This window comes from Primulina huaijiensis, chromosome 15 (genome assembly GCF_012295235.1).
Source record: "Primulina huaijiensis isolate GDHJ02 chromosome 15, ASM1229523v2, whole genome shotgun sequence".
Taxonomy (NCBI): Eukaryota; Viridiplantae; Streptophyta; class Magnoliopsida; order Lamiales; family Gesneriaceae; genus Primulina; species Primulina huaijiensis.
Genome location: NC_133320.1, coordinates 2,858,662 through 2,882,633, shown reverse-complemented (window position 1 = coordinate 2,882,633; position 23,972 = coordinate 2,858,662). Strand labels below are relative to the sequence as shown.

Here is a 23,972-nt window from a genome sequence, read left to right as displayed (position 1 = left end):
TTTTTAATTAGCAATCTCGCTACTAAGGGACGAAAAAATAAATTTTAAAACAATACTGTCCAAGATTTAATAATATTAATATTATCTAAATTTAATAGAGAATATTATATTATATTTTAATAATATAAAATTTATTTTAAAAATAATTCACTGAAGGTTGAAGTCTTTATAATAATAACTAGCTTCTAATTTAATTGATTTGGTAAAATCTTATTTAAAATTAAAATTATATCTTCATTATATAACGATGATTTTTTTCTTAAAATAAAATTTCTTTTAAATCTTCAATCATATCTTTATGTATACTTTTAAATGCAATCCTATATTTATTTATATTTTTTAAATTTTTAGATAGTTTATCACTCATTATAAAAAAGAAAAATTTATTAAAAAATCATTAACTTGAATAACAAAAATTATCATATTAAAATAAATATTTTAGCTGTAACGCGTGCAAAATGACACTAATTATATACGACATGTATGATTGAGAGTAGACTGAAAGCATGAACGTCCATGATACAAATATGAACAAACAAATATGTATTCGAAGGTCAAATATTGCGAACGACATGAACAAAATAGATGTTGGCTTGGTCGGATTTGGATAAAACCAATAGCCCTTTTTTCGAATTATTCCGTGGGTGGGCTTAAATTATATTTGAGTTAAATAAGAAGACTTTTGAGCCATGACTTTTCATTAGGAGGGCTAAATTTGTTTAAAACAAATAATCATTAAAACATAAAAATAATAATTAATTATTATTTTTATTATATATATATAATAATAATTCGAAGGCAAACACAGCGTGACTCTTGTGTATTCCAGGAATTCATGGTAGGAATGACACAAGAAATGGGTCTAAGAAGGCCCATAATAATATGGAAGCAAGAAAGTTCTCGTGAACAACTAGAATTCCAACTGCCCATTCATCCAATTCTCAACCATAACCAAGCCAAAAACATCCTAAAGTTCAAATCTTATCTCTGTCCTGTCTACTGACTGCTACAATATGAAATAACTTTTGCCAGTTTGCAGTTCACTGGTTTCTGCATGAATGACATAAAAGCCATGCCATCCCTCATACTATAAAAAGATTTAAGCAATCAAGAATCCTAAATCAACAAACGCAGAACTTTGATTTTGTGAATGATCTTGTTCATATTCAGAATCAAAACCCGACGGACACGTTTTGTGATTGTAGGGTGGTTATGATCCAGACCATGTCTTTGTTTTGGACAGTGATCTTATTATTTTTCACATTTGGTAATTTTTCTGAGGGTAAATATGTGAAAAAGGTTCCATCTCTTGCTGCTGTTTACGGAACTGCATATTGTGATACATGCTTCCGCCATAAACTTCCACAGATCAGACACTTCATTTCAGGTTCTTTTCATCTTCAAGAAATCTTTATATTTCAAATCAAGGGTGATCGCCCTTGATCTTTATATTTTGATATATTTTAACAAAAAATCAATTATTTTGTCATGTGTCTCAGGTGCATCTGTTGCAGTGGAGTGCAAGGACACAAGTTCGTCGAAAATCAGTTTCAGACAGGAAGTGAAAACAAACGAAAATGGAGAATTCAAAGTTTATCTCCCTCCCTATATAAGCAAACATGTCAGAAAAATCAAGGCATGTTCCGTAAACTTACTCAGCAGCATCAATCCATACTGCGCCGTTGCGGCTACGGCAGGTCACCATTTCCGATTAGGAAAACAAGGAAGAAACATATTCTCAGAAGGGTTTCTTACGTTAAAGCCAATGAAGGAACCAGAGATGTGTGATGAGAGACCAGACATCAAGAATTTCAAGAACCTGAAAGCTGAAAAATCCTGCTTTTCAAATCCTAATGATCCAACAATTCTGCCTCCAATTCAAGATCCAACACCACCGGAACAGCCAACCCCCGGGCTCTACCTTCCTCCACTGCCGTTGCTTCCCAGGCTGCCACCTCTACCGCTGCTTCCACGTTTGCCGCCACTGCCTGGAATCCCATATTTGCCCCCCATGAGAGAAGCTGCTGTAAAACCATCCCAAGTGATGAATAATAAAGGTAAATAAATGATCAGTGAAGCAACCTGTTGCCGATTTCATTCCATCTATTTCCTTTCAAGCAGATTATTGGCTTCCCTAGAGTGGTGACTGAAGTTTCTCGTACTTTTCCATTGTGAATTTAAACATGTAATTTCCCTTCAATAAATATGTGGAATTTGATTGTTATATGTAAAGTCATGATACCATTTTATGTTAATTTGTTTGTTCCATCCGCTCGTATGTACTATCGTATGTATTATCAGATAGGAGCGTGTTAGGAGTTGAGTTCATCAATCTTCAATAGCTAAAGCTCAAATTTGAAATTTCATGTATAATCATTCAAAAAGATCATTCCCACCTCCAGATACGTTAAAAAGAGCCTTAAGCTTAATTCATAGATCTGAAACCTATCACAAGTTAACACTACAAATTTCAAGCTAAGACAAACAAAGCTTAGAGTGCCACAGAACTTAACCACGTATAAACCATTATCTGATCCGAGAAATCAATTTGTAAAGGAACTCTCAGTTCATTGAGTCAAAGTCATCCAGCTTCTCATTGTATTCCAGGACCTTCCTCCTTATCTTTGACGTATCAACCCATGTAATGAAATCTTGCATATTCCTTGTGACGAGGAATGCAGGGTCTGTGACCGTATCTGGTCCCACACGAGTATGCCCTTGCTCAATATATGTTACTGCTTCTTTTAAGTGTTCTGCGAACTTCAACTGCACCATGACAGTTGCAAGCCTGCGCCTGAAGCAAGCACATATATACAAACAAAATAGCACCAATATCATCTGCCTGTCATTGTTTGAGGCACAGCAATAAACTACATGGTACAGCCTGCTCACCGGCAAAAGGATGATACTGACAAGCGTTCACACAAAGCTAAACTTTTTCGAGATGGTATCACACCCATGCTGTAACTGAATCGATGCAAAATAAAAATAATCAAATATATATTTATTATTTCCACTCTCTTGTTATTTAACACACATTATAGAAGACACAAATACTCCTAGAAAAGTGAAGTAAAAGCTCTGCCACTATGATGGCCGGGACAGTTGGTTTGTACTGCATTGCCAAGTGAAAAAACATATACATTTGCTACAACTTGCAACCCACACTATTCGCATTCAATGCCACAAGATTATGCAAGTCCAAGCGATATTAGGTCTCATGTGATTCAACTGCAATTGATGCATGTTGCATAGTACCCCACACAACTTTTGAAAAACAAAGAGAGACATGAGGTCCTTTGTCCAACAAATTACATGGCAAATTGAGTCCCTTCCACCACCACAGGTCCACCACAAGACCCAAACTGGTCACAAATGGCTACATGCTCTGTTTGAAATAAAGAATCTTACAAGACAATTAACTACTTGGCACCTAAATTTGGCCATCTTCGTTTATTTTTCAAATTAGAGCCATTTCAACTAATCCGAAAGCTCATTTCGACATAATCATGAACAAACTTTTTTCTTACATTCATACGAGCACATGTTAACTACTACGAAGCATTAAAAGTAAGATTTCACGATAAAACTTACAGCTTTTCAAGAAGGCCATCAGTCATCTCAATCCGATAAGGGTCCCTCGGATCCATCTGTTTCAAAATATTCACAAGCTTCTGCACCATTCTACACAAGCTCGAATACCTAAAAGAATCATGCAATCCACCAAATGTCAATAACAAAAAAGTTCGCTTGAGTCCAGCAGAAACATTTTTTTTCCAGCAAAAAAATCATACATCAAGATATGCACCAATATTCAGAACATTTAGTAGTCCCGCAACATAAATTCGAAATTAAATCGCGCGAAATACTTTTTATAGTCGTCTCTGCCCGTGACGTGGTACCGATGCATAACCATGTTCTCTCTGTGCCCACCTTCTCTCTTCCATTCCAAGAAATCTACTTTTTTCAATAGCTTCTTCTCATGAAACTTAAGCTTCCTCATCTTCTCTTGCTCTGTAACTGTGAATGGCCGATTATAACTGTGAATATATCCAGAGGAAAACACCAGACCAAAACCTAGACGCTAGGAACTAAAATCTAAATGACCATTTGGGCTTTAAGCCCATATACATCTGGGTTGAAATCAATAGGCCCATTTAATTTCTATCGAAACATCAAATTTTAAATAGCCCATTAACATGGATGGTGATCTGTAATTATTCACATTAATCTCATATCATTATTATAATTATAATTATAATTATAAAAAATATAATTTCTATATGGGAAATTGATTATTTTAGTCTATTTCAAAGTCATAATTTTAAAAATGACCTTCTTTATTACATAATTTTCATTATGTCTTATATAATTTAAAAATCCTAAAATACCCTTTTTCTATGACCACACATGTTCCATTTTCTTGATTAATTTATTTAATTATCTGTTTTTTTAAAGAATTGATTTAACATTTGTTCTGTTTTATTTAATTTATAAGATATTAATTTTTTTAATACTACTTACTTATATCAATAAACATATTTTAATAAAATTATGAATGGTTAGTTTGAATTAGTTCATACGAAAACACCACAAAGTTATAATATTTTAATTACGATTGTTGCTCATGAAAATAATCAAGTCAAATATTAAAAAAAATTAAAATCAAAATTACAGCAATCAATTCTAGGCAATATATTCTAATGATTTGACATAAACAAAATTAGTAACAAACTGATTTTGTCATAACCCATATACTTACTCACACAGTAATATCAATATAAAATCAATTTTTTACCGTAAAAGTTAAGTGGAAAAAAAGAAATTCATACTTGCTTGAAGAAATAGGATTGATTTATTTCACGGCCGTCTCTATACGCACGAAATTGATGAGATAATAAAATTAAGAGTTTGAGATGAATAAATTGATAGTGAATAGGATTTAAAAGATATGGGATATCTTTGTAATTTGATATGATAAAAAGATTATTTTAATAAATTAATTCAACTGAAGACTAAAATTGATTATAGTACTTGTGTAAAGTCTATTTAGGTAAATCTCTCTTTTTATATCAAAGTATAATCAAATAATAAGGTCCGATATGCCTTATATCAATAATTTAAATGATTGGATAATTATTATTACTAATGCTCTTGCCACACGATGCAACAATGTATGTACAATTTTTTTTAATGCATGTACAGTTTTTCATTCCCCGAAATTATGAGTGATGAGGCTTCCTATAACTAGGGGTGAGCATTCGATCGGTTCGGTTACCGAACGAACCGAATTAATCATGACCGAACCGAACCAAAATATTTAGCAATAACCGAACCGAACCGACCGAATTATTTTTCATAACCGAGAAAAACCGAACCGAATTAAAATCGGTTAATTCGGTCGGTAACCAAATTAACCGATTAGTTTTAAAAAAAAATTGTGATTTAAATTTAATTATATATATAATTTTTCTTGAACCCTACGGTCTACACAAATTCATAAAAACATAAAAATTAAAAAATATATAAAAATTGATAGGGTTGATTAGGATTAGAATTAGGGTTGATTTTAAAATTAAAAATTAAAATATATATAAAAATTGAAAAAAATAAAAATTTATTAAATAATAATATTTATTATATCGGTTAATTCGGTTAACTGATTTCAAAATTTTGAAAACCGTAATCGAACCGAATTAACCGATTTTTTTAATTGAAAAACCGAATTTCCGAATTAAAAAATTTCAGAAATCGAACCGAATTTCCGAAATAACCTAATCGAATTTCCGAATTGGCTCGGTTCGATCGGTAAATTCGATTCGAATTTAACTGAAATTTTGCTCACCCCTACCTATAACGTGGTGTTTTAAGCAGATTTTATATGCGGTTTGATTTTATTGATCGGTCGGTTTCTATGGTAACAGGTCGACATTTGACAAGGCTATATTTTCTTTTCAACACCAATCTATATTGGAAAATAAATATTCACATTTTTCATATTTTCCTATTGAATTTTAAATATATTAATGTACGTCTTCTTTTGTTTAGCCTATACTTACAATCCAAATCTATATCAGATTCCAATCTTCTCATCCAGATCTTGATATTAGTTAGTTAAATCTAAATGGATTCACTAATGATTTCATTTTTTTTAAAAAAAAAAACAATTATCTAATTTTTTTTATAAAACTAGAACTTGTATATCTAAAATATATAAATACAGTTTTGATATATGTCCACTCGCGCACCTCAGTATCCACCAATGAGATGACATTTCATCACATCTAATAAATGAATGACACTTATTGTTGAGGAGAGATGTGCATGACGAGTGAGCAGCATATCAAATTGATATATATATATATATATATATATATATATATTAACTAAAAATAAAGTTTATCATAAAAAATTAACGACAAGATATAATTAATTATCTAGTAATTTCTTGTTATCATAACTTTAGTTCCACAAGATCAAATTGGCTTGTTGCTTAAATTACAAATAAAATATATTTAATGGTTTATTATAATTATTTATAGCAAAATGCATGTATGTATTGAGAAAAAGGCAAAAACTTGTGTGAGACGGTTTCATGAGTCGTATTTTGTGAGACAGATATCTTATTTGGGTCATCTATGAAAAAGTATTACTTTTTATGCTAAGAATATTACTTTTTATTATGAATTTCGGTAGGGTTGACCCGTCTCACAGATAAAGATTCGTGAGACCGTCTAACAATAGACTTACTCTTGAGAATTTTTTTTTTTTTTTTTTGTGTTTTGTATTATTAGTAATTTGACTTTGAAAATTTCTTCTTCGTGATTAAAAAAAAAAAATTACTGGAAGCCGATTCAAATTTTAATATATATATATTTCGTAATCTTGAATGGGTCAGATTTGGAGTTGCGCGGTAGCAAGAGATGGAAATTTAATTAGGCAAATTGTCGAAAGAAAAGGCTCCATAAGCCATGCATTTACTAAATATAATAATAAAAAATAATATAATATAATAATTAAGATATGATTTTAATGACTTTATGGCTTATATTTATTGTATCTATCTTTTTTTATCCAACAGATTAGAAGATAAATGAAATGTTTAAATATTTGAAAGATGGTGTAAAGAATTGCGATTACACACGTTACATGACAGACGGGTAAACAATACTGCGATTGCCAGTTTCTTCTCTGCGTAGTCTTGACTTGACTTCCATCCACGCTTTTCCGGCGGAGTTTGATCGGTAACCCAATCTTTATTCCGAATCTTGGAAAGGGTCTGCGCAGTTTCAAAAACCATTTCCTGTCTGGTCCATTTACATTCAAGATTTCAACCACTGTCCTGGAAACCAAGTATACCAATCACACTGCGTGGAGCTTTAATGAAGTGAGAGATTAATGAATCCTTATTTCAAGATTCTGAACGCAATTAATTCATTTCTGTTTTCTGGGTATTCAAGGAGTGTGTACATTACCCTCTTTTTCTCCGTAAATTTAGCATTAAATTTCAAAACTAGTTCATTATCTTTAATATTTAACCTCTCTTTTAACAACCTTGGTTTCTTGTGTGCTTGTTCCCTGTTTTTCACTATCTTTCTCGTAAGAACTATAATTTGATATCATTTTAATCCCAGGTTAGTTGTAAATTACTCATGTAGACAGGAAGATAGCAATGAGAATAAAAAAGAGAGATTGAGGCCTTCAGATTTGAGCATGATGAAGTTTTTGGGTGAAGCTAAAGTGAAAAAAACCATGCTTTTGAGAGCGTGTCGTGGTAGAATGAAGCTCTGGATTTTGAGGGCGATCGCGATTTTATCACTATGGACGTGTATGATTCAATTGGTGGCGGTAGGGGACTTTAGGGGGGCAAAGTTGCTAAAAGATTGGCCTTCTTATGTTAGTTCACCTGATAAGCACACGGAGGAAAGTAAGTCTTTTGTCCAACCAAAAGTGCATCTACGTCCAAAGAGTGAGCCGCTGGTTCTTTTTCTTTCTCTTGTTAATGTAGTATAAGATATTGAAACTTCTAGTAATATAATAAGTTTTCAAATTATTTTTTGAATTCAGTTTCTGTTGTCGTCAGGATCATACAAGAAATTAAATACCAAATAATAACTATTGTGTTCCGGCTGGGTTTCATGTGGTATTTTCAAATTATTTTTTGAATTCAGTTTCTGTTGTCGCCAGGATCATACAAGAACAATGGTCATCTACTTGTTTCTTGCAATGGAGGACTCAACCAAATGAGAGCGGCAGTATGTTAACTTTAACACGTGGCTTCTCCAAACTTGTTTGAGTTGTTGGTTTCTCACTTGCTCTTGCTTCTGCATTTGCAGATATGTGACATGGTTGCTATTGCCAAATATCTTAACATAACTCTTCTTGTCCCAGAATTGGATAAAACATCATTTTGGGCAGATTCAAGGTACAAGACGTGAATGCCATGCAATTTTAGTCTCAATTCGTTATATGCTTATATTTGTTACACTAACTTTTTTACCTGCTTCGCAGTGATTTTAAGGATATATTCGATGTTGACCATTTCATCACTTCTTTGAGGGATGAGGTCCAGATACTCAAAGAGCTTCCTTCGAAACTTAAAAGTAGAGTTGATCTAGGAAAGTTTTACGAGCTAGCACCCGTCAGCTGGTCTAATATTTCTTACTACCATAAACAGGTTGGTTTTAAAAAAAAAAGGGTGTGATAATAATATCATCCTGGCTAGTTATAGAAATTAATGCTGCGACATTTGTTGACAGATTCTTCCACTTCTTAAAAAATATAAAGTAGTGCATCTGAACAGAACTGATGCTCGGCTAGCTAACAACAGGCTACCACTCGAGATTCAAAAGCTGAGATGTAAAGTAAATTTCCATTCTCTCAGATTTACTTCCCAAATTGAGGAATTGGGTAGAAAAATTCTGAGAAGGCTAAATGGCCCATTCCTTGTCCTGCATCTAAGATATGAAATGGATATGTTGTCTTTTTCTGGCTGTACTCGAGGTTGCAACACTGAGGAGGTGAATGAACTCACTACAATGAGGTAAAAAAATGTTTCTGTTTTGACTAAAATGCAGTGATTCGTATTATCATACTGACTGTAGTAACAATCTACGACTAGATTTGCTAACTCTAAGTGGAAGGAGAAAGTCATAGATCCCAAACTCAAAAGAAAGGAAGGTTTATGTCCTCTGACACCCGAAGAAACTGCTCTAGTACTAACTGCACTCGGTATTGATAGTAACACTCAAGTGTATATCGCTTCTGGAGAGATATATGGTGGAACGAGGAGATTGAGAAGTCTGAAGGCAGCATTTCCAAATCTTGTGAGTAAAAGAATCAAGCTTGAGCTCTCAATAGGGTTGGATCCAGAAAATTTGTTGAGGGGCTACACGGTTATATTTTAGGGGTACACTACAGTCTGCCTCAGCTCGCCCCTTTCTGGGTCCATCCTTAAGCCTAATTTTAAAGCACATTCATTAGTAATGAGTTTTGTGCAATAGGTTAACAAGGAGACATTGTTGGAAGCATCAGACTTGAAGTTTCTCAAAAATCATTCATCTCAAATGGCTGCTCTGGATTATTTTGTATCTTTGGAAAGTGATGTATTTGTTCCCACTTATGATGGAAATATGGCTAAACTTGTTGAAGGGCACCGCAGGTTTGTTCTCTTACGTATTATTGGATCAGTATCTCTTATAGTTTTGTGCTGCTATTCAACTGAGCGTCTCATTTACGATTGATTCATTACATTTGGATTAATGAAGGTTGTGTTATCATTTGAAACAATCCAGATATCTAGGTTTCAAGAAGACGATTCTCCTGAACAGACGAGTTTTGGTATGTTTAATTGATAGATACAATGATGGATCATTGAATTGGGATGAGTTCTCAGCTTATGTGAGAGAAGCTCATTCGGAAGACCGAGCAGGGAGTCCAAAGAAGCGTGTTTCCATGGAGAATAGACCCAAGGAAGAAGATTACTTTTATGCCAACCCAGAAGAATGCTTGCCACCGTTGGATAAAATGCCAAGAAGTTTGTGATCCATCGATCATATTCTCGATTCATATGCATATATTTAGTCCACCAAGCTAGGATTGTGGGAAATTTGAAGAAAAGTTCAGGAGGGTTAAGTTAGATTAACCCCTTGTTCTAAACCTATGGAAATTTTACATGCATATACATTAAATTTGGACATTTTCGGTCTGCTTCGGCTGTACAGATAGAAGCCTATTATTTCGGGGATTGGAAATTGTGTATTGCATTTGTCCATTACCTTATCCAACTGTTTTTGGGCTACATAAGAGCCAGCTTGGCTGTTCGGGATTAACTGGAATTGAACACAAGGCTCAAACTTGAACTGATACTTTCTCACAATTAAAACCTCTAATATTTTTCAGAATTTAATCTGGAAGTTCCAAATAGCAACTCTTCGAACGTAAAAAGTTCTCATAAAAGTTGAAATGAGATATTTTGTCAAGAAAAAAGAAAAAAGAAAGAAACAAAAGACGTATGAGCTAGGTAGTTGGCGTTTTAATAAATTATTTCTGATCAATATAATTTCGAGCTAGAAGCTGCAAATTAAAAAATTTCCTTAGCAGAATCAGCTTTTATAAGCTTTTTTTGTACAACAAAAACATTATATATATCCTATTTTTGAAAGAGAGAAAAGCTGACAAGCTAATTATTATGAATTTTGGCTTGTATCTTTTTAAGCAAGCTTTTTTTTTCAAAATGACTATCAAAAAACCATTTTTAGTTGTTTATTCTTAAAAGTAGTTTTTGGTGAAAATTGAAATAGCTTTAGCACTCCACCGAAGAAATGCAATTTCACCGATTTTATAACCTTCATTTCTCCACACTTGTAATTATCGTTAAAAGTTTGAAATAAATATAGGCCAAAAGGTGCAGCAATAAGGCAAATGCTCGATATATATAGCTTGAGTTCGCAAATATTCGGAGTGATAGGTCACTAAGTACTCAACTACCCGAGTTAAGCAAATGCAATTGCCCTCTTACGGAAGTCTTGCCATAAAGAAACGGAAGCCTACCAAAATAGAAAAAAAGTACATAATATGCTAAAACCTGATGAAAATTCCTTTCAGAAGAGCATGTACATTTGTCAGGGGGCATTGCACTAGCTTTCGTCAACTCTGAATTTTTTATGAGGATGTTCGTTCCCAGGAGCCACAGAAACAAGGCCAGAAGGACTCTGATTGTCCTGGAATCAGTAGGAAAACGGTAAGAATCCAAGCATATAAAAGTAGATCTGATTTGGAAAAACTAAAATCTTTGAAGTTACATAGTAGAATGACACAAGGTAATCCGACAGGATTATAATAGACTGGACAGTTTCCTCACACAGAGAAAAAGTCTAAGTACTGAAATCCCAAGCATGCAGTCATTCATAAGAACCTTTTCCCCATACTTCTAATTTGTACAGTCCAAGACTGAGAACATAAAATTTTTCCAACAGATGTAGAGTTTGCATCTCAAGGAGTACATTCCAAGTTCGAATGTTAATTGATCTTTGAATATCATACAATATTAATGTTGGGAATATACATTAATACAGATAATTTATAAGTTCATTCAAGTCTTTGACAATGTTACTGTAATTAGAAATCATTGATACACTTACCAATTGGCCAGGTGAGGATAAATATGCTAGATGGTTATTTTTTACAGGTAATAAAATTTGACAAGTTCTCCTATCCTGGGCTTCGACCATTCTGGATTCTCCATTTTCTATTTCCTGTTTCTATGTGTTTCATTTTCTTGCTTTCTCCTTTTCCAGACAATTGTAGGAGCCAACAGTCACTCGAAGAGATTATGTGATATGAATACGGAATCTATATCGGAATACTATTGAAGCTTCTGGAGATGTTTGGGCAGTCACTTGAGAATCATTTGATCAAGTAGCAGGCAAACATAGAGAAGCACAGGGGAGTCAAAAGTTAAAATATAGCTTAGTAATAAGATGGAAGAACCTTCATTTTGAACTTTGCCATGGTACTTCTATCATTTATTTGTTTGCCAACATCAAGTTGCACCGAAATGCTGGCCTGAGATAAATTCACTCCAGATGATTGTAGAGCATTCTTCAAAGAACTCAATATCCTGTCAACAACAAAATAAGCATCAACTCCAAAAATATGTAATTACAATATTCATGAAAATCTCCCATCAGTAATGGGAAAAACAGAGATTAGGTACAAAAATATTTAGGAAAAAGATCTCCTTTAAAAAAAAGATGTTAAAAAACCACATCAGAAGTAACTAAAATCTACATCTTAAAAGATTTTTATCAGTGAAATGGTTACATTACACCCCAATACATCAAAATTATAAACTTTTTAAAATTATAAAGAGACTTGCTATCCATGTATCATCAACATGTAAAAATCCAAAAAAAAATATCAACTCAAATTGCCAAGAAAGAATCACATATCTAAGCATGAATCCAACCAGTTCACAGATGCACACCAAATATTTGCTAAATGTTGATACATGGTGCATTATTGGAGCATTTATTTCAGTACGTTCCACCATGATCATTGTTATAGAAATACAAAACCCACGACAATCAATAGCATGTATCGAATAATTAACAGCGCCAAATGCAGTTTTCCAAGAAAAATAAATAAGCGTGAGTAATTGGGCATATGTCATATCCATAGATCAATTTCCTTTTCTTTTTAAAATGGGTGCTTACAGTTGAGAGCAAGTACTCGAGTAACTGGCTTCACCACTTTCAATGTTTGGTTCATTCTCGTTTGTATTGCAGATAGGAAAAGAGTAATCATTCACACATGATCTCCCTGGCCATGATTGGGATTGCGAAAGCTGGGTCAATTGCTCAGCGTCAGGAAAACATTCTCGATGAGACCGACCAGACATACCCTCAAATGTTGCTGCTTGAGTTGGCAGGTTAAGAAGAAGAGGTTGATTTGTTGCAATAGGTAGGTTATCTGTTGATTTATACAAGCTAGATCCAATCAACTCAGATTCTACAGAGGTCCGTACATGACGTAAAGGGTTGAGAACACCATTGTCTTCATGCCCAGATATATGCCTCTCGAGCTGAGTTTGATCAAGGAAGCTTTCAACTGGTCCATAATTGATTTTCTGTCGTGTCAACCATAAGTAATGGACAGTAATTTTGACTAAGCAATTCAAAAGATGATGGCGCCTGTTATAATGAACTATATGATACACAAAGCAGCAGCCAGCAGTCATGCTATTCCACTTTCAATCTGGTCATTTCTCAATCGTGGTGCTCACACACGGATAGAATCTCATAACACAACTTGACGCAGTCAACCCAAATTACGTGAATGAAAAATAAATGCAATCTGCTTAAAAATTTCATGTCACGTCATTTTGCAGAGATTGTAGGTGAAAACTACATGAAACCAATAGTAAGACCCAAAAAATGGAAAAAAAACTCACTTGTGCAGCATCAAAGAAAAATCGAAGAGAATGTATATTTTACCCATGGTGCCAACTTCGTTGGCTCTGGACTCCAACCTTGATAAGATCCCTCATACATTTGTAACTTCTCCTGCAAAAACTGAATGTACTGTATAACCTGTATAGATACAGCTTATTAGCATTTGTACCCAAAGTAAGAACGCATTCAAATATTGAACTGTAAAAGGAGATAACAAACCTCCAGCAGTAATGAAGCCTTATCTCTCTTCTGATCATTTTCCGGAACTAAATCCCTCAAAATCTGAAATCTGCAATGCATAAAATTTACAAAAATCTCCACCCAAGAAGATACTTATGATGCAAGCGAAACAAAAATTGAGGTCTCAAAAGCAAAATGGTTGTCTCGATCCCAAATTAAACACATGCATATACTACAATAGTCCAAATCCAGGCTTCCAACTCCCAACCGAAAAATAACACATTCAATGCACAGTTAAAAAACATGAGAATTGTAACATCTCGCACCAAAGTTCAATGTCCACGAGCCCAACATATTACTAGCAACCAAACGAACCACAAACTTGTACAAAACTATGATAAAAAAAAAACATTTGTAATGCAACAAAAAAAAACACACAATCACGCATACCTCTCATTAATTTTGCTCCTCCTTCGTTGCTCGGTCTCCGAATGCTTCGATCGAGAAGCATCCACCTTCTGATCAAGTCTCACCCCCTCTGCTCAAATTTCAAAATTCCACAACCCAAATCACATAAATAAACAAAACCATACCTGATTACCCGGACTAGATATCTACACACACATATACAAGCATGCTTGTATACCTATCGGAGAATAACAATCAGCAGCTTCTTCATCTTCAACACGACTCGCGATTCTTACCATTTGAGCTTCACCAAACCCAAATTCTCGAGCAATGTGTGTGTAAAAAACTTGTTTGCGTACGAGGAAACAGTGAGTATAATGTGTACTGACAGAATATTTGCCGCGTGACAGATTTTGAGGAGCCCTAGGCAACCGCATTCACTGTAGAAAATTTTGGTGGGTGATCTGCACTAACGTGCGCATTATTTTTTTAGTCGCTAAAGGTGCACTGCCTATGGACTGTATTGCTACTGGGCTCTATTATAATGGACTGGTCTGGACAATCTATTAATGGGCTCTTACGGTCTTTTGATAAATGGGTTATAAAATTGAATTCAACCCTTGTGGTTATGACATTTACTTATCTTACATATTATTTCCTTCATTAAATAATTTGATTTAAAAAAAAATTATTGGTAAATGATTTTTATAACATTCCAATTTTATCTTTTTATTAAAAAGCATATTATAACTTGACCAAAAATCCTTTGATTGTAATTTTTAATGTTTTCGTTGTTATTTTCTAGAAATTTTAATAATCATTTAGATTAAATTGAAATTTTCAATATTCTATAAATTTTATTTCAAATTACTATCAAATTTGAATGCATTTTAATTAATTAAATTTGTGTTATAATAATGTCTGTTAAATTATATATAATCAAATTAAAACAAATTAATCTGATTACAATTGTAAAGTGCAGTAAACTTGCACCATTCACATTTATCACTGTATTTTGAATAACATCATGCACATACCGACTTATCTTGAGAAGCATCACTCAGTGTCATCGCGTATTAAATGAATTAACAAGGAGCTTTTTTTTTTTAGTTAGAAGAGAGTTTGTTACGATTAGATCTCGAGCTTGATGTCTTATCTCAAAATCGAAACTCTGATGTTAAATGAACGGTATGTCGTCAGAGCAATTTGATATTTAAATTAGAAAATTTTTTGACATTTTTTTGGCAATCATTTTTTCCCTTTCGAATTGAATAAATTGCTTAGTCGATATAAATAGAGTAAAGACGGCCTCACGAATCTTTATATGTGAGACGAGTCAACCCTACCGATATTCATAATAAAAAGTAATATTTTTAGCATAAAAAGTAATAATTTTTCATGGATGACACAAATAAGAGATCCGTCTCACAAAATACGATCCGTGAGACCGTCTCACACAAGTTTTTGCCATATAAATATTGGTTCCACCAATATCGGTGGTGGAAAACAACAAGTCTTACGACAATTCAACATGAGGATGTTAAGTGCTTCTAAAAGAAGTGTGACAACGTGGCCCTTCAGCATCGATCGAGAGAATATTAATTGCAAAACTGCTCGTTAACACAGGCTACAGCCATTGTCCTTATGCTATAAAGACTGAGTTGGAAACTACTATCAAATTTTTTCCCATATTTAACAATTTAAAAAGTGCATTTCCTTATTAATTTTTAAATAAAATGTGAATTTTTAGTACTGTATGTATAGGGATATGGCATTTGCAGTCATGTATTTTTTAATTGAATCGATTATAATCTGTGTAATTATGTCTTGACGATCAATTTTTAAACATTCTTATAAAAAATCATATGATTACATTGTTAAATTAACAATAAAAAAATCTATTAACTCTCTGTCTTTTCAAATCTTGAACACACGTATCTCTATATATGTTTTCAATATTGAGCACATACTCTTGTCTGTGTGTATTTTCACGAGTATGTATGTTCAAAATTTGAAAACATGAATAATTAATAATCACGTAGAGTTCAACAATTTTGAAATCTCACAAAAATAATACATGTAGTTAACCCTTAAAAATATCACACTGCACCACATATATATACAAACCTAAAATTCACATTTTGCTTAAAATATTAAATATACTATTGGACAGATATATATTATATTAATGTAAAGTTGACAACTAAGCTTTTATAAATTCACAGACCATCATCACATTTCAACAATCACGTGATTTTTTCCCCCATATTTATGCGTTGATACCTCATTTCGAGAAATTCCAAAACCCAAATCTCCTTTTCCTTGTTCGTGAAACTTTGGAGTAAAATGAATAAATATTTGGTATTTCCAATCTTGTTTACCTTTCTTGTTTTTGGTTTCGGAAGGACTGAGAAATCTCCTTCAGCGCCTGCATTGTATGTCTTCGGGGATTCTCTGTTCGACAGTGGCAATAATAATCTGCTGCCGACTTTAGCAAAGGCGAATTATCCCCCGTATGGCATGGACTTCGAGAGAGGAACCACCGGAAGATTTACCAACGGAAAAACCATTGCGGATTTTATAGGTTATTCTAACATGAAAAATTATCGTAATTTTATGTTAAAAAAAATGTTTAAAGTCCATAAAATTGTTCAGTAACTGTAAATCTTGCTATTGAAAATGAAGTAAATTATGGTATTTGACAAGTAAAATGGATTCTTGTTTTGGCAGCTGAGTTTCTTGGATTGCCATTTCCTCCACCATACGTCAGTTTGCTGGACGGATCAATAGGGCAGTGTGGCATTAGTATTCCGACAATTGAAAACGGGGTAAGAGTTTTTTTATATATNATATATATATATATATAAAAGAAAAAGGAATGTGATATTTTTGTTATAAGGTAAACTATTATGTGAATATAATAAAATATTAGACTTTCTACATATGCATTGTCTAAAACAATGATTTTTATCAGTGGTAGCAAATAAAGAAATTTCATGGAAATATATGTCTAGTTCTTTTTTCTATGGATAAAAAAGAGATCTACTTGATAGTCTAAGCACTGATCTTCGAGATAGTCGATATTCTTTGTAAATATTAAATATTTTTGTTAAGCGGGGTTGACTTTTGCAGGGAAAATGTTTGAATTTGGCTGATAAAATTGGCTTGCTAAATATAAGAGGTGAATTGGAGTTGAGGGGACTGAATTTTGCCTCAGGATCATGTGGAATTCTTCCTCAAACGGGAGACGAGTTGGTATATTTTTATATAAATCTATTACCATTAATTGAGATAGAGTAACTAATTTTTTATGTGGATGACGAAATTTATTTTATTTAATACTCTTCATTATTTTAAAATTTTGTCTCCTATTTTAAAAGTGTAAAACTAATAATTATTTTAACAAACATTGTAAATAATCCATGATTTATAATTTTATTTTATTTATTTCTAATATATATGTTTTTTAGTAATAATTTTTTAAAATATAGTTTAGATTGTAAAAATAAAAAATATGAGTTGAAATATACAAATTTATATTTTGTATCTAGTGTTTTACTTTTAATACAATATTTGCTCAAAAATACTAGTGCATGTATACGCGCGTGCACCCGGACACACACACACACATATTATATGTGCCACTCCTTGCTAGTATACATGTTAATAGAAGGGTTTTCATATTCATGCTCGAATGAATATTTTTTAAAGTGAAAATGATTTTTCTTTTTTTAGTAGGTCTCTTGTAAGACGGTCTCACGAATCTTTATCTATGATATGGGTCAACTCTACCGATATTCACAATAAAAAGTAATACTCTTAGCATAAAAAGTAATATTTTTTCATGGATGACTCAAATAAGATACATGTTTCATAAAATACGACCCGTAAGACCGTCTCACACAAGTTTTTGCTTTCTTTTTTACTTCACTTGTTCCGCCAAATTTTCATCCATTATGCTAATTTTATTTATTCAATGTCCATTGTCATTCTTGTTTATAAAATTTGGTTTTTTGCTTATTATTTTAATAATCCAAATTTATCGAAATTACTTTTATATCAGCATAATTAATAGATTATAGTCATTGTACAATTCTTATAAATTTGTAAACATCATCGCTTTGCTCGTTGGATTTTAACTCCAAAAATTATAAAATTCGAGTCAAACACGGGAAGATAATGCAAGTATGTTAAATCTAATTTTCGTGTTTATGGGTGTGTAATATTCTTTTAACATGTAAACCTTGGTCATCTGCAGGGAAAGTGCCTGAGTCTAAATGACCAAATCGACTTATTTGAAAGAACAGTTAAAAGGGATTTGCATAAATACTACAAAACTCAAGAGGAGCTTTCAAATTATTTATCAAAGTCATTATTTGTGATCACAATTGGGAGCAATGACTACCTCGATTCCTTTGCTGCTCAATACAATACTGAATCAAGCAACACTTTGATTAATCCTCGAAGCATCACGAAATCGGTAACAGATAATGTCTCCCCACAAGAATATGACTCCACCATAAGTCCTCAATCCTTTGCTGAAATTCTCATACATCAACTCTCCCTACAACTTCGGGTAACATCAAATTATTCTCTGTCAATGCTCATCAGAAATCACGAGGAGTCCTCTGGTTGTGTTTTTGTACAAATAATCAAGAAAATATACAAACTATTGAACTTTGTCATTGCAGAGATTGTACAAGTTGGGAGCGAGGAAGGTGGTGATGTTCGAGCTCGGCCCTCTTGGGTGTATTCCATACATTATCAGGCAATACGAGCACAGTGGAGCCTGCGTTGAGAAGTTGAATCAGATGGCAATCATATTTAATCTTCAGTTAGCCTCCATGCTTCAAAATCTAACATCTACACTCAAAAGCTCATCCTTTATTCTTGGTCTGGGTCACCAGTTCGGATATGATGCTATCCTTAACCCATCCAAATACGGTACTAAACTCAAATCTACTCGTTATATATATATAAAGCATGTCACTCAGGGACGGATCCAAGATAGTGGATATAGCCAATCAACCATCCACTAATTTATTTTCTCATTTTTTTGGTCTAACTTTCAGGTTTGAAAGATACGAGTAACCCATGCTGCATAGCTTTGCTGAATGGGACATCCGCATGCGTTCCAGGGCTTCCTGTGTGTCCCGATCCGGACCAACACTTTTTCTGGGATGGCTATCATCTTACTGAATCAGTGTACAGAGCACTCAGCTCTTTTTGCTTCAACGACACATCTGTCTGCATGCCCAAAAATATTCAACAATTGGTGCAAATATAAGTCCTTTGGATTTTCCATTTTTAACACATCGAAGATATAACACATTTTCGCATTTATGTGACGCACACATTTAGATATTTCTTCTTTGGAATTTCAAATTTTACGCTACAGTAAAATACTATGCCTGTCTGAACTATATTATAAATTCCTCTCTAGAACTTATTTCTAGTATGTCAAAATATTACGTCCTTGAACTACCTTCACCAATGGCACGAGTACAAAAATTCACAAGTATTAGTCTGTGAATGTTTTCTACAAAGAAAAGGTTAGGGACAAAACTTGATCAGTAAATTAAATATAAAGATCCTCACCTAACAAAACTTCATTTAACAACAAGAGACTGCGTGCAGTTCTTTCTCATCATCTACATTCCATTCCTCACTCATGGTTACTTGACTACAAGTTCCATAACCATCCCTTTTCATCTCATCAATAAGCATATCCAAGTTCTCGTATATCTCTTCGGATCTTGGATGAGCTTTGTCACCAACAAGAAACATATGCAACTCAGATTGGACCTGAATCCAGCTACAACCAGGCTCTTTTTTAAGCCTACTATGTCTCATAACTTTTCTCATCTTTGAAACTTCGTCCCACATTTCAGCGTCGGCGTAGATATTTGATAGAAGAACATAGGCTGAAGAGTCCTCAGGGTCAAGTTTCAGAAGAGAACTTGCCGCTTTTTCTGCAACCTCAACATTCCCACGTATCTTGCAAATACTCAGCAGTGTTCTCCAAATCACATCATCAGCCTCAAAAGGCATATCTTGAATAAGCCTCAGAGCTTCCACAAGTCGTCCTGATTTTCCAAGAATCTCCACCATTGATGAAAAATGTTCCAACTGAGGTTCTAATCCATAGTCAGTCTGCATTAGGTTGAAGTAGTGTGAAGCGTTTTCTACAAGACCGATATGTGCACAAGCACGAAGGACTGCCACAAATGTTGAATGGTGCGGTATTACTTTCTCAAGCTGCATTTTTTCAAAAATCTGTAGAGCCTCTTCTGCAAGACCATGGTGAGCATAAGCACAAACCATGGCATTCCATGTCACAAAATCACGCTTGGATGATTTTGCAAACATCAGAACAGAGTCCTGCAAGTTTCCACACTTTGAATACATGTCAACTAAAGTGCTTGTAATGTACACATCTGACAGCAAATCTTGCTTGATTATTTGAGCATGAAGTTGCTTCCCAAGCCCGATATTAGCAACATTAGCACAAGTGTCAAGAACTGTTGCATAAGTGAAATGATCAGGTTTAACTCTCATTTCTAGCAGTCTTGCAAAGAAATTCTGCGCTCTCTCACTGTCTTCTTCGGATGAGAACCCAGAAATGATCGAATTCCATGAAACCAAAGTCTGTTCCTCCAATCGGTTATGAAGTTTTTCTGCCTCGTCCATCATCCCACACTTGCTGTACATGTCAACAAGTGCACTTCCGACAAATGAGTCGAATCCCATCCCAGATTTAACGACTCTTCCATGGACCTCCCTCCCACTGCACCAAGATTGCCTATCAGCACAAGCTTTCAGAACACTTCCATATGTGAACTCATCAGGTTCTATCCTTGATTGCAGCATTCTGGTAAATAGTAAAAGAGTCCCCTCTTCATTTTGATTCTGCCCATAGGCAGCAATGATTGCGTTCCAAGAGACATCATCCCTTCTCTCCATTTCATCAAATATTTGCCAAGCTTCCATCAATGCTCCACATTTCCCATACATATCCAGCATAGCATTTTCCACACAAACATTGGATTTGAAAGGACTCTTGATTGCTAATCCATGTACTTGGATTCCGGAGATACATCCCTTGATCACCATGGAGGCTGCACTAAAGGCACCTGATAAGCTTATTTCATCAAAACCAAGACCAGATTGCAACAGAAGTTGGAACAATCGCAATCCTTCAAATCCATTACCACCTCTAGCATAACCAACTATAAGTGCATTATGAGATTGCAAATTACGGTTTGGCAACAAGTTGAATACCTTCCTAGCATCATGCAAATTGTCACACTTGGCATACATGTCCAACATGGATGTACCTACAACGATATCATCTCCAAAATCAGTCTTTAATGCATGAGTATGCAATTGGCAACCCAGCGGTAAAGTAGATAATCCAGCAGACATCCTAAAAACGCTAGCATAAATAGATTGGCTGACCCCAACTCCATTTCTTTGCATCTCTATAAAAATCTCTAATCCACCGGCAAGCTCATCATTTTGAGCACAACCTGCTATTACAGCACTCCAAGAAACCCAATTTCTAAATGGCATTTCATAGAAAAACTGCAATGACTCATCCAACATCTTGCATTTTGCATACATATCCAATATTGCACTTCCTGTCACCACGTCGCACAAGAACCCCAACTTATCTACAATTCCATGGACCTGCGTACCCAATGCAAAATCCTCTAAACTTGAACATGCTTTTAAGACAACAGCAAATGTGGTCTCATCATAATCCACGCCATCTCTTCCCATCAACAGAAAAACCTTAACTGACTGCAAGCAATCCCCGTTCTGCGTGTACCCCGAAATCAAAGAATTCCAAGAAATCACATCTCTCTCAGGCATCAAATCAAAACATGACTGCGCCAACCTCATTTTTTCATTCATCGAATACCCAAAAATCATCACATTCCATGAAACTGTGTCCCGTTCCGACATCTTATCGAACACTTTATTTGCACACTCTAAATGGGAGCATTTAATGTACATTTGTATTAAACAATTGGTAACAAAAATTGTGGGTTGAAAGCCAGATACTACCATCCGGGCATGGGCTTGTTGTCCCGGCTCAAGGGATCGTTGCTTTGAACATTCTTGAAATATATTGGAGAAGGTTTTTCTGTAGATGGGATGGGGTTTAGATTGCTGTGCCACCGTAGAGATTGTAGCATCGAACAGTAGAAATTTCAAGGGTGAAACGTGGAGTGGAACTTTTATCGGGTAAAGGAAGCGTTTGGTGAAGTAATAAGAAGTCATGGATTTTTAAATTCATGCTTGGTGGGTGTATTAGCTATAAGATGAACTGATCAACATCAACTACTTGTAGGTACGATGCTTTGTAAACTGGCACTATTTTCTTGATCTTCTTATATTTACAGTTCCCGCGGTACAAGTGGCGCTATATCTGAGAGAGCATAAATGGTCAAGAAGTGAGCACAAACTGCGGAAAAAAAAAGAGTATGTCCACTCTGATCAAATTATCTTGTTTGATAGAGGGAGGCAGTAATGCACCAGTGTGAGTGGTGTTAGTTTTTAGCAATTTTTTATTTTATGTATATTGTTGCGTCAAAATTACTGGTTGAGGGCATGTTTTAAGGGAATGTGATTCCATCCCTAAATATAGTGCAACACCTCTGCCTGTGACCACAAAAGTCATGATAATTCACGATGGTAAAGTTGGCCGAGCATGTATTCAATGAGCACCTTGACGAGGCTTCCAGGTCTTAGTGATGATCTAAAGCATAATTATTAGAATTTAATCATCGTCATACATTTAAAGATAACCAATCTGAATTCGGAGCATCATAGATATAAGAACTGGGCAGCCTTAGTCATGATGGAAGAGTAGGACCATCAAGATATAAGGATCAGATTGCTAGCTCTATTGCAGGACTAAAGAGAAGTCCAACTATTTCAGTTTGACTAGAGGTAAAGGATTTTTCTTCTTTTTCTTTTTTTACCCCGAAAAGAACAAGTAAGCTTCTGCTCCAAACAGCCAGTTCCATTACTCAACCAGCAGTTAAAGGAATATAGCATAATACTTATTACCCCGTCTATCTTTAGCAGAAACCAGTGCAGGAAAATTAGCCCATCTGCTTGAACTGCCAAAAGGCTTGGAACTTACTCTCAACAAAATCAGCGTGCCGCCAATTTTTTCTGAAGATTTATCACTTTATGATTTCTTCTTACGTCAGTAAGGAATAATGATCTTTCTATCTGCATTTTACACCCCCCACGTTTTCTAAGGTCGTGCCTTTGTATTCATACGTGTAAATTTGCTGCATAAATGAGCTGAACCTTTTGACTGAATTTAGATGGCGTAATTTTCACAAACAGATTGACTGCAAAAGAACACTAAGTATTCCCAATTTTTCAAACAAAAATACTTAATGTTGCTTCACCAAGATCATGATATTAAAAAAAAGAAGCAATTTTTCAAAATAATAAAATGAGAATTACCTCCTGCTGAAGTCAAATCTGAAACCAACTTGTTTTCACGTCCAACCCAATTTCATACGAAATTCATGTTAAATGAGGATTGGTTTCTACCACAACATTTGAAATGCATATTAAATATATTTCTTTTCATAGTTCAGATATTTAATCATACTCGTTTTATCCTCGCAATGTTTTTTTATTTTTATTTTTTATGTGTGATGAATTTCATATTCTCTTACAATTGATCAATTTTCAATTATATAATAGTACACTCATTTCATCATGTCGTACAAATTAACTCTAATCATATTGTTAAACGCCTTAATAATTTAATTAATTTGGAGTGATTAAAGTTGAGTTTATATATATAAGCTTTAAAAAAACTTAGATAAATTCAGTTTTTTAAATTGCTTTTATTAAAAAAATATAAGCAATTTTGATATTTGGATAAATGTTGAAAAT

At 34.1% G+C, this 23,972-nt stretch overlaps 6 protein-coding genes across 10 annotated transcripts; 3 read left to right on the top strand and 3 right to left on the bottom strand.

Annotated features, from left to right (window-relative positions):
* Positions 1-986: 986 nt before the first annotated feature.
* On the top strand, positions 987-2,236 carry LOC140958196 (uncharacterized). Its single transcript, XM_073415563.1, has 2 exons — positions 987-1,387; positions 1,500-2,236. Exons 1-2 carry the CDS (start codon positions 1,213-1,215, stop codon positions 2,063-2,065), a joined length of 741 nt encoding a protein of 246 aa, XP_073271664.1. The 5' UTR covers positions 987-1,212; the 3' UTR covers positions 2,066-2,236.
* A 107-nt stretch (positions 2,237-2,343) lies between these two features.
* On the bottom strand, positions 2,344-4,086 carry LOC140958197 (uncharacterized). 2 transcript variants are annotated; one of them, XM_073415564.1, is made up of 4 exons: positions 3,870-4,086; positions 3,595-3,702; positions 2,893-2,967; positions 2,344-2,794 (listed from the first exon to the last, which is right to left on the bottom strand). In XM_073415564.1, the coding sequence occupies exons 1-4, from the start codon at positions 4,001-4,003 to the stop codon at positions 2,563-2,565; spliced, it is 549 nt and encodes a 182-aa protein (XP_073271665.1). In that variant the 5' UTR covers positions 4,004-4,086; the 3' UTR covers positions 2,344-2,562. The 2 variants fall into 2 exon arrangements, with proteins under 2 accessions (XP_073271665.1, XP_073271666.1); XM_073415565.1 differs by lacking the exon at positions 3,595-3,702.
* Positions 4,087-7,093: 3,007 nt separating this feature from the next.
* Positions 7,094-10,305, top strand: LOC140959080 (rhamnogalacturonan I rhamnosyltransferase 1-like). The gene is made up of 9 exons (XM_073416820.1): positions 7,094-7,387; positions 7,635-7,969; positions 8,188-8,255; positions 8,337-8,425; positions 8,512-8,677; positions 8,760-9,043; positions 9,122-9,326; positions 9,504-9,661; positions 9,795-10,305. Exons 1-9 carry the CDS (start codon positions 7,383-7,385, stop codon positions 10,042-10,044), a joined length of 1,560 nt encoding a protein of 519 aa, XP_073272921.1. The 5' UTR covers positions 7,094-7,382; the 3' UTR covers positions 10,045-10,305.
* Positions 10,306-10,821: 516 nt separating this feature from the next.
* On the bottom strand, positions 10,822-14,527 carry LOC140959081 (transcription factor BIM3-like). Of its 3 annotated transcripts, XM_073416823.1 has the most exons (8): positions 14,281-14,523; positions 14,085-14,175; positions 13,674-13,743; positions 13,497-13,592; positions 12,904-13,129; positions 12,717-12,822; positions 11,992-12,121; positions 10,822-11,222 (listed from the first exon to the last, which is right to left on the bottom strand). In XM_073416823.1, exons 1-8 carry the CDS (start codon positions 14,477-14,479, stop codon positions 11,139-11,141), a joined length of 1,002 nt encoding a protein of 333 aa, XP_073272924.1. In that variant the 5' UTR covers positions 14,480-14,523; the 3' UTR covers positions 10,822-11,138. The 3 variants fall into 3 exon arrangements, with proteins under 3 accessions (XP_073272924.1, XP_073272923.1, XP_073272922.1); XM_073416822.1 differs by having other exon boundaries at positions 12,717-13,129; positions 14,085-14,172; positions 14,281-14,527; XM_073416821.1 differs by having other exon boundaries at positions 12,717-13,129; positions 14,281-14,521.
* A 1,776-nt stretch (positions 14,528-16,303) lies between these two features.
* On the top strand, positions 16,304-19,399 carry LOC140959662 (GDSL esterase/lipase 7-like). The gene is made up of 6 exons (XM_073417609.1): positions 16,304-16,626; positions 16,773-16,870; positions 17,175-17,297; positions 18,301-18,618; positions 18,734-18,986; positions 19,115-19,399. Exons 1-6 carry the CDS (start codon positions 16,389-16,391, stop codon positions 19,327-19,329), a joined length of 1,245 nt encoding a protein of 414 aa, XP_073273710.1. The 5' UTR covers positions 16,304-16,388; the 3' UTR covers positions 19,330-19,399.
* Positions 19,400-19,543: 144 nt separating this feature from the next.
* On the bottom strand, positions 19,544-23,510 carry LOC140959661 (pentatricopeptide repeat-containing protein At3g02330, mitochondrial). Of its 2 annotated transcripts, XM_073417608.1 has the most exons (2): positions 20,292-23,510; positions 19,544-20,195 (listed from the first exon to the last, which is right to left on the bottom strand). In XM_073417608.1, exons 1-2 carry the CDS (start codon positions 22,326-22,328, stop codon positions 19,656-19,658), a joined length of 2,577 nt encoding a protein of 858 aa, XP_073273709.1. In that variant the 5' UTR covers positions 22,329-23,510; the 3' UTR covers positions 19,544-19,655. The 2 variants fall into 2 exon arrangements, with proteins under 2 accessions (XP_073273709.1, XP_073273708.1); XM_073417607.1 differs by having other exon boundaries at positions 19,544-22,334.
* Between the last annotated feature and the right edge of the window lie 462 nt (positions 23,511-23,972).

What these genes read in the sequence shown, in the direction of transcription:
- LOC140959661 (XM_073417607.1), bottom strand. Translation starts at nt 22,328, where the DNA reads ATGACTTCTTATTACTTCACCAAACGCTTCCTTTACCCGATAAAAGTT.
- LOC140958196 (XM_073415563.1), top strand. Translation starts at nt 1,213, where the DNA reads ATGATCCAGACCATGTCTTTGTTTTGGACAGTGATCTTATTATTTTTC. An exon ending in GATCAGACACTTCATTTCAG is followed by an intron (nt 1,388 to 1,499) that starts GTTCTTTTCATC and finishes CATGTGTCTCAG; the next exon opens with GTGCATCTGTTGCAGTGGAG.
- LOC140959081 (XM_073416821.1), bottom strand. Translation starts at nt 14,479, where the DNA reads ATGCGGTTGCCTAGGGCTCCTCAAAATCTGTCACGCGGCAAATATTCT. An exon ending in AGGCTTCATTACTGCTGGAG is followed by an intron (nt 13,593 to 13,673) that starts GTTTGTTATCTC and finishes GTATCTATACAG; the next exon opens with GTTATACAGTACATTCAGTT. An exon ending in TGGCAAAGTTCAAAATGAAG is followed by an intron (nt 11,223 to 11,991) that starts GTTCTTCCATCT and finishes TACTGATTCCAG; the next exon opens with GACAATCAGAGTCCTTCTGG.
- LOC140958197 (XM_073415564.1), bottom strand. Translation starts at nt 4,003, where the DNA reads ATGAGGAAGCTTAAGTTTCATGAGAAGAAGCTATTGAAAAAAGTAGAT. An exon ending in GATGGCCTTCTTGAAAAGCT is followed by an intron (nt 2,968 to 3,594) that starts GTAAGTTTTATC and finishes GCATCGATTCAG; the next exon opens with TTACAGCATGGGTGTGATAC. An exon ending in TCAGTATCATCCTTTTGCCG is followed by an intron (nt 2,795 to 2,892) that starts GTGAGCAGGCTG and finishes TGCTTGCTTCAG; the next exon opens with GCGCAGGCTTGCAACTGTCA.
- LOC140959080 (XM_073416820.1), top strand. An exon ending in AGTGCATCTACGTCCAAAGA is followed by an intron (nt 7,970 to 8,187) that starts GTGAGCCGCTGG and finishes TGTTGTCGCCAG; the next exon opens with GATCATACAAGAACAATGGT. An exon ending in TCATTTTGGGCAGATTCAAG is followed by an intron (nt 8,426 to 8,511) that starts GTACAAGACGTG and finishes CCTGCTTCGCAG; the next exon opens with TGATTTTAAGGATATATTCG.
- LOC140959662 (XM_073417609.1), top strand. Translation starts at nt 16,389, where the DNA reads ATGAATAAATATTTGGTATTTCCAATCTTGTTTACCTTTCTTGTTTTT. An exon ending in TTCCGACAATTGAAAACGGG is followed by an intron (nt 16,871 to 17,174) that starts GTAAGAGTTTTT and finishes TGACTTTTGCAG; the next exon opens with GGAAAATGTTTGAATTTGGC. An exon ending in AACTCTCCCTACAACTTCGG is followed by an intron (nt 18,619 to 18,733) that starts GTAACATCAAAT and finishes TTGTCATTGCAG; the next exon opens with AGATTGTACAAGTTGGGAGC.